Raw genomic sequence first — 15,107 nt, 5'->3', positions numbered from 1 at the left:
TAACTTAACAATTCATATGCACAGCTGGAGCATCAGTACAGCAAATATTTATAGAGCAATTTTGCAGTATAATTAAATCTTTTAACATGTTTAGCAACAGTACGTATGTTGAGATGTAGTCAATTCACTCAATATTGTAAGACTGATGCCTGCCGTTTTTGTTTTTCTTGAGGTACAGTAATATAAAGTGTATCCATATAGTAATAGAAACTGTATGACCACAGCTGCAGAAGAGCCTTGAGGAACAACATGGAAGTATGAAGTAACTTTGCATGCAAGGAAGATATGCACTGAAATCTGAACACGGGAACAATTTATCACTGGAGCAGAGCACTCTGCTCAGATGAATTAGCCCTGCTGCCATGTAGGACAGGAGAGTCCAGATGCACTGCTGGGCTACTGCTGCTTTCCTGCTCCCTGTGAGAGCATGCTCACAGCACTGCAGAACGCCACTGACATACACCTTTAATTTATCAGTAAAGCTGATTGATTAATACAAATGGAAGCAAATTTCTTCATTTTTAGGATAAACAACAAAACGTCCATGTTCGCAAGCAGTTCTCTGCAGAGCCTTTACAAGAAACATTTTCACCACAGATGAAGATAAAAGCTCCCACTGACATCTGCACTCCAGGTCCCTGGTGGTGGTGTAGCTTTGCATCTCACATGAGCCTCTCCTCTTACCTGAAGAAACTGATCTACATTTCTCCGCCAAGATCCTACCACACACAGGCAGCCCGGGAACAAGAGGAGCAGACGGGGACTGTACACAGTTGGTCTACAGTACATACTGACCTGTTCCTTCTTTGTTCTATGGAACAGCATTTAAAATGCTGTTTGATAGTTATTGCAACAACACCGTCTTTCTATTCTGACCTTTAAAAGCATTGATTTTATGTATCCTACTTCATGAAAGAAAACCCAAATATGAGTCGTTATCAGTGCTACCCTTCTAAAGCAGCTAACCACCATCTTTACCAGATGCTTGAGCTCCAAGTCCCCACAGCAGCTTTGTAACCCCATGGGCAATCTCTGGGCAAGGAAAAGACAACATGCTTCTCCTCAATAAATACAGCAGTGTTAGTACCAGTGGCACTGGATGCAGACAGTGTGTTGCACCTGCCTGAGATGTGTAAGGTGCAGCAGACACTGGTGCTCTCAGATGCTTGGTCTGGATAAGGACACGAACTGTACTTCTTTCCTTATTACTGACATGACTGGGAGCATGCTATAATCATGGTTTGAAAGTGTTTCAATGTTTCAAGCCTCTGTGAATCCAGTTTCTTACTGCTTGGTTACATTTAACTGTTTGGGATGTAATTTAACTTCATGAAGTAAAAGACGAAGCAGTTTAATTGATGAGAATCATACAGTGATTTAAATTTGGAAGGAGGATTTCTTACCTGAGCAAAGACTTGGGGAAAGGAAGTCTTTTATTAAAGACTTTTATTTTATTAAAGTCTTTAATAAAGTCTTTTATTAAATAAAAAGTCTTTTATCTATTTTAATTAACAACTGTGACTGTTGTTAATTTGGAAAGCAATCAGCACAGAAGAGCGTGGTATGATCAGGGGCTGTTGGGAAGTCAGGGTGTGATAGGAGGGGAAGAGAATTGATGATCCCACTGGCTCAAGTAGCAGAGTAGGACAGGCTCCAACCCTGATGCTGTATGAGGACATCATACAGTATGATGCTGCACCGTGGGATTTCCTGCCTCTGTCCACACACCTAATCAATCTGGCTTCAGAATGAATCAAGACTGGGAGAAGCTGAAATCTCCAGGGCACTTGCTGATACAGATTCAGTAGTTAGGAAGTCTAATGATTATTCAGTTCAATTCCTACTCATCAGTTTTCCTTTTCTTCTTTGCCTTTTCCAAGGCATGTGATTCAAATGAAGAAAGCAATTTTTCACTCGACTCTTGAATATGAACTCTCCTGGTTTTGGGGTTTGGCTTGAAAATATGGGGTTTGATCTACAGAAATGCCAAACACATTAGTTGTAGGACGGAGTTTTGAATGTTAGACTGAGTATCTGAGTTGACACATTCATTCTGCCTAGACGTGTAAATGAAGACAAAGACCTAAAGACAAAGTTCACTCAGAAGAAGTGTAATGTTTACATTAACATCAGCTGCTCCTATCTACTAGTGTTAGGTGATCAAAGAAGCACAACTTATGTAATTGCCCACAGCAGCGTCATGCAAATCCCTTATCTTCACCTTAAACAGCAAAACCTGTTTGAGATGGGATCAAGTCTTTTCCAAAGACACATAATTGTGATAGATACTATAGAAAGCCTAACGTAAATAGAAACTACACCACAGCTTTATGAAGAACTTCTGGAATTTTTTGTCTGTAACAAAATGCTAATTTCTGCTTCTACAATGCCAGAAAAAATTTATTTCCTTTACTAGAGAGTCTAGTAGGAAAAATACGCTTTATGAGATTTTTCCAAAATAGAGACTACAATCTAGTAAATGAGTATTAATGCTCATTATTACCACAACAAAAAAAACCCAACCAGAATTTAACCTGACATTTCACTTAAAGAGTTGGTTTAAATTCCAAAAGAATATCAACATAGCAATATAAAAAATGAGAGAATAAAATAAACAAGATATTAACAAAAAAAGAAAACAGACTATTTTTATTTCTCAATATAAGAAAATGCAATTTTCTTATTAAAAACCACCTCTCTCAATAAGAAAGACAAAGCCTTCACTAATAATATTAACAGTAGGACTGGGCTTATTACATAGAGGAAAAAAACTCAAGTTCAAGATTTAATATCTCACTTTTTAAAATGTATTTCGGAAAAAAACCCAAAACAAACCCAACATTAAAAGCCAATTAATCTGTTAGTTTCATAAAAGTAGAAAACAATACTAATTTAGTAAAAATTATTTGTCATAGTTGTAAATAGGGTGGTGAAATCAAGTGTACTTCAGCTACTTTTTAAAAAGCTGCAATTTTAGTTGGGTAATAGGCCTTTAAAACACAACCCATGATCAATTACAGACTCAGAAGGAAGGCTATTTGCCTTGATTTTATCTTGCAAAGCACACCATAATGTAATGAGTGATCGGGTTTTTTCCCCTGTGGTGGAGCAAGGTTTTTCCCGCTCCCACTGGTTCCATAGGCATGCAGACAGGAACAGAGGTATCCTGGGTCTCCCCACCATCCCCAGGAGTGAATTGTAGGCATTCCTGTTCAGTCTGATGTCTCCATAAAGGGTTAAACTCTTGCCTTCCAAGCATGAAGATGTCACAAACACACAAACAGATACTCCTCTTTTGGATGTCACTCTAGGTAGCTTTATCAACTACAAACAGAGATAAACACGTGCAATAACTCTTTTAGCATCATTTGAAGAGTTTGGCTCTTACAAATGTCAGCCATTTTAACTGATCTTCAGTGCTGGTATCAGAACACGCACAGCTTTTGAAGTTACATAACGAGAATTATATATGTAAATACAAACTTATCACTGGAGATGTTTTTCTAAAGCACTATCGGTTTTGTTTGCATAGCCATTATGTTGAGTGCGTATGGAATAACTTGCAAAACAGGCCAAAAAGCACAGCCTGTGCTGTGGGTCTGTGTTTACCCTCTCCCTGTGTTTCTTATGCAGAAACCCAAATTCACAAGCTATGCTAATGCTGAAAATACACGGGTCCACCTAATCACGTGTGTTCATAAAAGAATGGTAGCAGTTTCTGTACAAAGAGGATCTTACAATTACTTGAAGTCCAATTTCAAGAATTAAACAGGAATGGTAATAGGGATCCCTAACAGCTCTCTGGAATGAGACCACGCCACCAGTGAACACAGGGGGAACACAAGTGACCGCATTAGGGATTGCAGTATGAGACAAGTGCAAATTGAGCTTGTACTCTCAGGTTGGATTTCTTTGATGAAGGGTCTCCTAAATCACCAGCAATATATTGTAACGTCACAAATTCAGTTTGTCTTGCCCACTCTTCTCCAAGTCCAACAATAATGAGCAAATCAGTAGGTTGACAAAATCTGAACATCAGACAACATTTGAGACTGGAGTTGTTTTTATTTGGCTTGACCACGTTTATTCCCTTCCAGCGTTCAGCAAGTGTGTTCAGTGGAACAAAATATAGACTTCATTAGAAATTAATTAGAAAATTAAGCACTCCGTAGTAGAAGACACAGCGTTAATTAATTCCCCGGTTTCTCCTGGACTCCAAAACTCCGAGCTCTCCCCAGCCTCAAAGCATAGGAGAAAGTACCATTAGGGAACCCGATCCCGGCGCTCCGACAGCCAGGAAGGAGGGGACCATTTCATGTTTATGACCAGGAAATGCCTTGCAGCGCCGCGCCGACCCGGGCCCGGCTGCCCGCCTCTTTTGAGTGCTGCATTTGCCTCAGCGCCCTACAAAGAGACGAAAGCCATGGAGGCCTGGCACTGCTTTCTCGTCTGTTTTCACCCAGCAGTTCAGCCTGGCGCAGGTGCCGGAGCACACACGGCCCCACTCGGAGCTGCTGCCGCAGCGCTCCCGTTCCCGCCGGGGCCGCGCCCGGGGCCGCGGGAGCGGTTAAACCGCTGCCGCCCGCCCACCGACGGGCACAGGGCCGACAGCGACGGTCCGGGGAGCGCGCTGGAGGCAGCCGGGCTCCGCGGGAGCGCCCGCCACGGCCCCGGCCCCGACCCCGGGCACGCCCCGCAGCCCCGCCCGTCGCGGCGGTGACGGCAGCGCTGCGCGCCGGGCCGCGGGAGTTGGCGCGAAGGCGGGAGCATGGAACCGGGAGCGTCCCGCTAGGCACAGGCACCGCGCCGCCGCCATGGTGAGGGGCTCCCCGCCGGGCCGGGGGTGTGCGGGGCGGGGGCGGCGCGCAGGGTCCCGCCGGCCGCGGGGCCGGGGGCCGGGGGCCGGCCGCGGGGCCGTCGGGGCCCGGCGCGGGCTGAGCGAGCCCCGCGGGCGGCCCCGGGCGCGCAGCCCCGGCGGAGAGGCCGCCCCGCCGCGCTCCCGCCCGCACGGGCCGAGGCTCCCACGAACCCGCGGCCGAGGAAATGCCCTTGCCCGGAGGGGGATGCCGCTGAGCTTCTCCAGTTTCGCTTTTCCCCGAAAGCGGGTGGGGAGTAGGGCGCGGACCGTGGGCTCGTCCGGGGCAGGAATGCGGATGAGCAAACCTTCTGTAAAGGCGGTGCGCCGGAGTGTGACCTCTTCCTTTAAGTCCAGCAGGAGCACACACAGGCGTTTCTGATGCCGAGCTGGAGGGTGCGCAGTATTTACAGAAAAACAATTCCTCGGGGGAAGAAAAGAGCTTGAAAGTCTGGAAGTAGACAGTTGTTTGTAGATAATGATGCAACCCTCTGTAGGATGTAAAGAGTTTTTAAATATAAACATACACGTGTTCCTGTGCTTTCCAAAGTGCTGCTCACCTATGCAGTCACCATAAGATGGTATCCCCTTTTCATTTCTGGCTCAGATAAGTTTGCTTTTATTCAGATGGAGTCTGTGCACATCTTTTACTGGCTTAATTACAGATATCATTTTGCAAGTTAAGGTGCAACTCTAGTTTTGGATTCTCCGAAGAGTTTAAGCTTGTTCGTGGCTTACACCTGGTGCTGTGCAATGGTGGGCGATACAATCTGACAAAGGTCTGCCAGCACTCCGACTCCTGGCACTATTAAACTGGTATTTTCATGGTTTGTTTTGGGCCAGCTGATGACTTCAAATTTATGTAGGAGGACAAATCTGCCTCTCCTGTGTCCCTGCTATCACCTTTTTAGTAAACTGATCTTGGAAGGCTTGCTTCCTCCTTTCCCACCTTCCCAGAACTAAGGCATACTCCCGCTGTGTGATCTTCTGAATGTCACACATCTCACAGTGTCTGGCCCTGTCTTAGAAGGGATGAAGACAACCATCATTTTGGGGAGCGTGAAAGTTGCCTCATCCCATTCCCTTTTCAGTGCTGAAGTGGCTGCTCAACCATCTCAGCTGCAGCTGTGGAAAAAGAGGCAGAAGTACTGTGATGTTAGTAATGATGCAGCCTGTTCTGCTTGTGCAGTGACAGCGTGAGCATATTGCAAGTCAACGTCACACCCATGCAGACTTTTGTTGTGTAGTGCCAAGTGTAAGTAGCCCCTGTTAGCTTGATTCTGCAGTATATTCTCAGCTGTGCAGAACTGATGTGTGCAGAGTTACACAACAAACTGATTTGTGTTAGAAGGAATTTATTTTTTCACCCAGATTAGTGGCCATGACCCAGTTCACAAGCAGCGAGCTACAGTGATACACCTGAGGGAATGAATGCCCAGGAATTTCTCGAGTTTCCTCTTGCTGAGAGCAATACTCATGTCTGGAGCTGAAGCATCAGCTGTGATACACTTGGAATTGTGATACTGCTTGAAAAATCTGCTGCAGTTACCACTATCAGTAACTGTTCATTAGGTGTAGTTATCCAAGCAGGTATTACTGGTTTCACTGAAGTGATAGTATAGATCTGATTTTAGTTAGTGCAATTGTTCTGGAAGTGCCAAGTGTCAGAGCTGATATGTGAGCAGAAGTTGCACTCAAATAGGCAGACTGGAAAGAATGATTTTGATGTAAGGCCCTCATTGAGACACAGGGTACCCTGAAGTAATAAGGTGCATTACTTTCTGCTGCAGTCATTGAGCTAGGTTGGTGAAGTTCAGTTTTCTATTTTTTGTTTTGAGATGCAGACTGGATTATATGATGTTACTTTGGAGAATATTTTGCCTTACTGAACACTAGTCTTGTAAAAACCCTCTTTGAGTTACCAGTCTTTGTACTACCTAATAAATGAGTTTCAGTTTCTGTTGGTGTTACTCTCCCCAATAGAACAGACAGATACAAATCTTTCAAGAGAAGACTTGCAGCCTGCCATGATTAACTACTGTGATCTTCTGTTGCAGTGTAAGATGGAGGATCTGAAGCAGTAGTCGGACAGGCAGGGGCTGGATGGCACAGCCATACAAGTCTAAGCTGAGGAGAAGCCAGCTTTTTAGGCCTTTCAGATGCCATGCTTCAATTGCCCCCCTAACATTTAGTTACAACTCCTACCCAGGTAGGACTGCTCAAAGTTAACCCTTGATGGTGCTGCTGCTGAAGCAGCCCTGGGGAGCCCAAAATAGCCTTGCCTGTGCTAATTTTAGCCTTATGGGCAAGGGAACAGCCATGCTGGTGAGTATGTCCAGGATACACAGGGCACATTGCTGTGGTTTTTGGGGGCATGTCCTGGAAGGAAACTTGACAGTTCCAGCCTTTCCTCATTGGAATGAGCATAGATAAAAGCTGAATATACAGATTTTCCACCTGGTGGTCCTATATATGTATGGGTCTCATAATATACCAATAGGAAGGTCAGTTAGAGTATGTTAAATAAGCCCAGGATGGAGGAAAGTGGTCCTCTCTGGGATCTAAGCTTGTATGATAGATACTTCTGTGGCTTGATTTCTGCAATTAGTTATGCAATGAATGGATAGTTTATCTGGCATGTCTTTATAAAAAGCATAAAAAATCTGTTTCATGATTCCTGGATGAAAGCTTCACTGAAAGGTAACTTTATTGTTGCCCTGAGGCATACTTCTCTCCCAAGCAATTCCCTATTCACTGTGTTATGTCAGCATTACCTTCTCCGAGGAGCAGGATAGATGAAGAAGACTGGTGAATTTATAGTAGAATATTGAAGAAGACTGCATAGACTGCATAGATCAATCTTCCTTTGTAGCTTAGGGCTGTGTATTTTAAGTTTGCATTTCATAAACCTTGTATAAATCTTAAAGAGTTCTAATGTTATTGCCTATTCTCAAAACACCAAAAGGTTCTGCAAAGCTTTTGCCAGAATTATGTACACTTTCAAACTGATTCTGGAACCAGAATCCAAACTCAAGAGCAAGTTAGAGAAAAAGCAGTGATTAATAAATCTTGCTAAAAAGCCTTTGGAGAAGCCTATTGCTGAAAAGCTTTAGAAATAAATTGAAGCAGACATGTGGTTTTAAGCTGGGCTAACCAATGTAATACATATTCCCTGCTACCACTTTTAAAATGTACAAGCTTGGTGATTGTAATTTTGGGGTATATTCATGTTCCCTCACATAACAATTTCCAGGTAGCACGGAGCTTGGCAGAGCAAGGTAGATTTGCAGAGCACCTCACTTAGTTAACAGTTTTTAGTAATAACAGTGGAATGAACAGAGCCTTACTGTTGATCTAAAATTAAATCCTCAAGTATTTAAAGCTTTAAAGTAACAACTATTTTTTAAAAAAGAGAACTTTAAAAGCACTTTATTTTGCAGTGTTGTATTAAGTATTTAAATTATTTTCCTACATAAAAGATCTAATGAGACTTTTTTTTTTTTTTCTCTTGCCTATGTTACCTTTAGCCTAAAAAGAAGTCAGTAATAATGAGTATAATTGAGTAATTAAGTCCAAATATCTATTTGGAGACTTTTTAAATAGATGCTCTCTTAAGACCTATTAGCTATAGGTATTGGCAGTCAAAACTTCAGTGTTTTATATAGTACTGCATTTATATTGTAGGAATATATGGAAAATAGTAGAATGTTGAAAATCTATGCTTCAAGGCATGAATTCCATGGATGGAAAAGTGTGAAGTTACACTGAGGAAGAATGATTTTCAGTCTCCCATTTGCTGAATCCATATTAATATATGCAGTTAAAACACAAAGAGCCTAAATTTTTACAGGAAACAACATTTTCAATTCTAGAAAATTGTTTTATGTGCACTAAATGAATCTATACATGTCCTATCTTTTGTTTATACTTTCAAATTCCATGTTCCATTGATTTTAAGCCCTAAATCCAAACTTACAGGAGTTGACTGTTAGAAAAAGAGCCTCAAAGACCCCTTATCAACCAGACCTGATGCCAGTTTCATCAGAATGTACAGCTTTACTTGTGGTTCCCTGTAATAATAAAGAGGTGCCAGCTGAACTCCATGAAAGGGAAAAGTTCTCAGCTGTCTCCAGTGGAGTCCTGAGCCCCATCCTTTACCTGCTGTCTGTGATTTAGGCCACAGCAGGTGCTTTCTTTCTCTAAAATGCCTGCTAAACCTGGAGCTAGTGATACCAATAAGGTACCTCTTTCCTCAATTTCTTTTAATAAAACTGGATTGCTAGATTTTTTTAAAGAGTAGTCAGATGTGGCTTTGTGTGTACAATAGTGATTTTCTAAAATTTAAGCTCCAGCTGCTGATTATACATGCTTAGAAAGCTTGTTATGGCGGTATTGTGGTCAGGTACTAAAATTAGGTAACAAAATAGATCTTAGTGTCATTTTTCTTCATTTAAGTTTTATAAGTTTCTTGCTGGCTAGTTTTTTAGTGAAGTGTGAGTTACTGTCTTAAAAATTTTTGGGAAGGTGGAGAATGCAGTTTGTATCATTACTTCACTGTTTGAAGCTCCCGGTCCTTTTCTTTCTTTCTACCTGAGATGCTACTTCATAGCTGTGTTAATCATTTTAACTACAGAAATACTTTGGTTTAGGTTTGCAATAATTAATCAGAAAAAAAAAAAATCTAATTATACATCCGTCTTAAGTCATATTTCATTGCTGCTAGAAGTTTGTATTGGTGAAGATGACCAGCTGAGGAAGAAATTATTCTTTTCATGATTCAAAGACTACAGTCAGGTGGTGTGGGTGTCTGAGTCACTACTTCTAACCATCTGGGCTTTGTTTTCTGAACTATAAACAGGATTTCAAAATCAATAAATGTAATGGAGCTGCTGAGAAGGTAACTTCAGTGCATTGCTATTTTGTAGTGTGAAGAGCTGTCTGTATTTAAAAATTTATAAATCTCTTTTCCCTTTTACTAGGATATCCGGAGATTCTTTGGTGTTGTACCTTCTGGAAAGCGACAGGAATGTGAGACTCTGAAAAAGAGTGAAAAAATTAAAAATGGTGAAGGACCCTCAAGTGGGAGGAAAAGGGAAAAGGAGACTAAGGTTAGTTTTGCTTTTCATATTTATGGAGTTGGATATTTATAGTTTCATATTTATGTTGCTGGATTGTTTGTGTATCTAGCATTTTTTAAAGTCATGATTCTTCTCATGTACTAAAATAACAGATTATATGTCAGTTGTTTTTGTAGGCATGGCAGGAAACTGCCACTAAAAATTAACTTCTAGCAGTAAAACTTTGTAGGGGTGAAGAAAATTGCTAATTTGAAAACTTTGGTTTCTGAGACAAAGGTAGGTAGAAGTTTTTACAGTTAAGTGCTAGTGTAAGAAGAGTCTGATATATTTGAGGTGATTTTGACTATTGGCCACAATTCTCTAATTAGGTTTGCTAATGTAATTTTTAGTCTAATAAACCCAAGGTTTGTGCCCAGTAGATGTAGACATTTCATAAAGGTGTCATGCTTACAAATGAGGTAAAAGTCTGTGGTGTAGTGCCTGCTGACCAGTTTTTTAAACACCTGTGCAGGAAACATGAACATTAGGTTTGTTGGGATCACTTCTCTAAACCTCCTACAAAGACCAAATTCTTTAAAATGGCACATTAAAACTAGATTGGGTTCTGGTTTCAGTCTGCTTTACATGTTAATCATCTGAGCTGTATAAAAAAAGACAGCAATGGCTAAAGCTAGTTTTAAAATCACTTAAAAAGTGGAAGAATTTCTAATAGGATGGAATGTTTAATGTGAAACGTAACAGTTTAGAAGTAGCATGCTACTTAAAATAAATATTCTGACTATGTAATTTCTATGTGGAAATTCTTCCTTATTTTCTCCATGGTGCATCTTTCCCCTCCCATGCACAAGGTTAGCACCAGACTGTTTGTAAATGTAATATTGGAAAATAAATAATTTCTGCTAGAATTTGTTTGAAACTCGTACATTTGAATGTATGACTGACCAAAAGCTTAGAGGATCTGTTTAATGGTTGAACTAATGGACTGTTACACTTAGGTGAATAATTCACCCAGTGATGATGATTCCAAACAAAAGCGGACAAAAAAGAAGAGAAGAATCATCTATGATTCAGGTAGTGTTCACAACTGTTTCTGAATATTCCTTTGTTTTTCTGTCAGCACGCAATGTTGATTAGGTAAATTGTACATCTGAAAGTTTTTGTGGGTTGAGTTTAATAAACAGTTCCTGTTCAGCAGTGAGGAATAGGAGTACGAAATTAATATATTGCTGCTACCTTTAAAGTACTGATATTGTTTGGAGATTTGGCAAGTTCTAACCTTTTAGTAGTAGGAGAGAAAAAGAGAAATAGTGCTCTCAAGACTGAGTTCTGACCAAATTTTCATTTAGTCATTTATATGGTGGCTGAAAAGGGAAGCCATGCTCTGACCTTCCACTGTATGGTAGGAATATGGAGTCTTTTTGTCACTCAGCTGAATATATGTGAACATATTAACTGTTATGTGATCTATTACTTAAAGCCTATGTGTATGTGGAGGAAATCTACATTTATGTTGTGGTCAAAACACAGATTCAGAAGAGGAGGTGCAGTCAGTGAAAAATTCGAAGAAGCCACCTGAGAAAAAAGCAGCTACTTCAAAACTTGGTAAAGTTCTAAAGCAGGATCCTGTTGTTTATATTTCAGAGACAGGTAATGGAAGAAATATATCATTACATGTTCACCTGAAGTGGGGTGGGTTGTGTTACAGTGGGATGGATTGTTTGACTGATAGACTCAAATGTGGCCATAAAACCTAATATTGAGGAAGAATCATTATGTTCTTCTTAAACAAGCTAACCAAAAACACTTCAGAAGTTTAGCCTCAAGTACTGTAAAGTCTGGAGCAGAGTGAAAACTGAGATGTTGGCGAGTAGTGGCTTAGGTTGATTTAAATAGTCATGTAGTTTAATGAGGCAATGCTTCACTTGCTTAAGAGAATTCCGTAGATTTAGGGGAGGAAGTTAAGGAATACCTTTAATATAGTTTAGCTGCTCACTAACATACTTTGAAATGACTGTTGGCTGCAGGTTATAAAACAGGGATTTTTATTTTACCTGGTATATAACCTTCCATGTCTAATGTGATATGTTGGTGACTAAAAAGTTCTTGGGTTTTGTCTTTTACTTCTCAACACACACGTTTATTTTGTCAGTTGCTGCAGTGGTTGCCTGTACTTCTGCACCCAGTCTGAGTTGGGCTGAAGCTGTAACTTCTGCCTTCTGTATTTGTCTCTGGAGTAGAATTCTTTTCTGGCCACAGTACTTCCTGAGGAAACTGTGATTCAATTAACAGACTTGAATCCAAATCTGTTTTGATCAAACATGGTTTTTAAGTAATAGAATTTTAATACGGCTTCTGTAATCCCTCTTTGAGTTTTATTGTACTTGTTTTGGAAGAGTGAACACTGTCACTAGGTATGGCAGTATTTTTTTTTTTTTGTAAGTTTATTGCTGAACATAAACATTGCCTCCCTATAATAATACCGTGCATTTTTAAAACAAAAATGGATTGTTTGCTGCAGTATGGCATTAGAAATGTAGCTCGGCTGTTTTTTTCTATACCTTTCTTCTTCCTTGGGGTCTTTTCCATCTCTAAGGTACATTGTGCTTATTTTGATTGTCTTAGGTAGTTGACCTGACATACTGCTGTATCATATCAGGGATTCAAATGAGCTCAATTTTCCAAAATAACATTTTATTCGTCTTACTTATCCTTTTACTCAAAGCTTTGTTTCCTTTGACAGTTTTTCCCACAATTCTGTCCTAATTAAAAGGATCTTTAAAAACATTTATCCCAGAATAGGTAAATGATCAAATTCCTGGGAAACAAACAGCATATATTTAGGTTTGTTATGCAATTCCAAGTGGTGTAATCAGGTTTTTCTGCATAGGGATACCATGGGAACACTACTCAAGGTCATTAGTGAAATCCCTGGAAACCATGGGCTCAAGGTTACTCTTATCAAAAGAGTCTTAAGTACACACAGGTTTGATTTAACAGTGTATTTTAAAACAATGCCTTTACAACCCTGAGACATAATGCTTGAATTTTGTTTACATTTAATTTCTATAAATTGTTTCTTCAGCTTGATGGACCTGTCAAGCTGAGTGCATTTAAGTGGTATCGGAACAGCGGTTGGCTTGAGATAAATATGTTTTACCAGAATAGGAATATCAACACACAGATAGAAAAGGTCCTAACAAAATTTGTAGATGTTTGTCCTTTTTTTTACTGTTGTGGAACTGAAAACTTAAATCAAGAATATGCTGCTGGGACTTACTCAGAAGTCAGAATCTCATTCTCAAAGGCTCCGTCCATGGCAGTGTTTGAAAGAGCCTTTTGGCATCAACAAGGCAATAGAGGTTTGGTAGTTAATTGCCTCAACCTATTTTTCAGTTTAATTTGAAACTTTCTTCCCATTATTGCTTGAATTCCTTTTCAGCTGATCTGTATATCTCTGTGGTATACAGCTTTCTCCAAAAGTGTCTGGGGAAATCAACCTTTAGGTTTGTGTAGGAGTAGACTGATCTGGATTATTGCGTTGCTTTGTGAACAAGTTAATTTTTTAAAAGGCAAAAGAACAAAGCAAGAATAGTTGCTCTTTGTCTTCATTCATACATTTAATCGAAATAAATATTTAGTTTAATGGTGGCCAAAGATAAAACTAAGTTGTTCTGCACTGCAACAAAGGGGAAAAAAGCGCCTTTTTTGTTGGTAGTACAGTCTTCGGGGCTTGGGAAAAATCTAGATGTTCATTTTACTTGTTAAAATAATACTTGCACTGTTTAATGAAGCATGGAACCTTGAGCTTTGTAGATGACCTGTGAGTGTGGTTTGTTGAACCTCATCTGGTTTCATCATAGGTGGCTATTTAGCAAGAATTTTGACCTTGCTTGAAGTGAATACTTAATCTTTCATATATATTGTGTAGAAGTAATCATGTATATTAGCAATTGCCTTGATTGCTGGAATATTTTTAAAAATAGAAAAGTCTTAGTGGTAGGCTGAATTATTTTTAAAGGTAGAAAAATTGACATGGTAGTCTCCAGGTTACTGGAAAATTGTTCCTTTACAGCTTAGAAGACAGGACAAAAAGAACAGCTTGTGAAGGTCCTTGCTGAATATAGACTCTTAATGTAGAGAATATCGGGGATGGGTAAACAAACAAACAACGAAACAAAGCCAAACAACCCCAGACAAAAACTTAATTAAGTGCTAATACTGGTGTCCAAACAAGTAGTCCTCACATCCAAGCACAGGTCCAAATGAGCAGCAGGTTGTCAGTGAATAAGCGTGTCTTTCACTGGAATACTTCATGGGGAAATAAAATACTGTCACTGGCATTTCCTGGGCAATACTTGTGTTCTACTTGCTTATGGAAAACGCTATACTTAAGTGAAAATGTGAGGAGGAGATAAATAGTACTGCGTGTACCAACCTTTCTCTAAAGTGTTTGCTGAAAAGTCTGTTGCAAAGGTGTCGTTGAACCTTAAGGGAGTTTTGAAATGCATTTGGAGAATGAGGGTGGGTTCTGGCAGAAATCCTCTGAAGAAGCAGGGGTGGGTGTTGTAGAGGAGAATATAAAAGTTATTGAGGAGTGAGCCTGTTTGAAATTGATTGGGCTAAGTTTGGGAATACCAGCAGTGCAACATAAGGGTCATATAATGGTAAATGTGCTCTTGTACTCAAGCTCTTGAGAGGACTGTTGTGTGAATATAGTGACTATATGATAGTAGTTAACTCCCTGGGTAAGGGAGTAAGTGTAAACCAGAGGTGTGGATGAAGTAAAATATAATCTTATCCTTACAGAAGTGGTCTTTTTTCCTTTCTACAGAAACTAGGATAACAGCAATATTGAGAAATAAAGGTAATTCTGACTAAAAAAAGGCTTAATTTATCAGAAGACATTAGAATTACTTGTCAGCCTGTATTTCAAACATGGCAGGACATGAAATAAAATTAATTTTAGTTTAGTCTTTTTAGCAGCTCTTCAAGCGGTAGCTGTGTTAGCTGAAGATGTTGCTGCTTTCCTCTGCCTGTTCCTATTCTCCATGCTGGAGACCTTTTCTCTCCCTTTCACATCTCCTTATTGAGCTGCCAGAGCAACCAGTCTTAATGTGGTTAATCTGCTGGCTTAGTTAAAAATGTAAAAAGAGGATTTATGTTTGGATTTTTAT

General features: G+C 40.1%; 1 protein-coding gene across 3 annotated transcripts in view; it reads left to right on the top strand.

Moving 5' to 3' along the window:
* Positions 1-4,733: 4,733 nt before the first annotated feature.
* Positions 4,734-15,107, top strand: part of RFC1 (replication factor C subunit 1) — a 33,105-nt gene continuing 22,731 nt past the window's right edge. Inside the window, exons 1-4 of one of the 3 annotated variants that reach the window (XM_066185627.1) lie at positions 4,734-4,817; positions 9,835-9,963; positions 10,929-11,004; positions 11,461-11,580. In XM_066185627.1, coding sequence (XP_066041724.1) covers positions 4,815-4,817; positions 9,835-9,963; positions 10,929-11,004; positions 11,461-11,580 — 328 coding nt within the window. In that variant the 5' untranslated portion in view covers positions 4,734-4,814. Of the gene's footprint in view, positions 4,818-9,031; positions 9,096-9,834; positions 9,964-10,928; positions 11,005-11,460; positions 11,581-15,107 lie in introns of those variants that run through there. The other 2 variants (XM_066185626.1, XM_066185628.1) reach the window with 2 other exon arrangements.

This window comes from Chamaea fasciata, unplaced genomic scaffold (assembly GCF_029207755.1).
Source record: "Chamaea fasciata isolate MVZ Bird 193981 ecotype frontalis unplaced genomic scaffold, bChaFas1.0.hap1 SCAF_6, whole genome shotgun sequence".
Lineage (NCBI taxonomy): Eukaryota > Metazoa > Chordata > Aves > Passeriformes > Sylviidae > Chamaea > Chamaea fasciata.
This window is presented reverse-complemented; position numbering and strand designations above follow the sequence as displayed.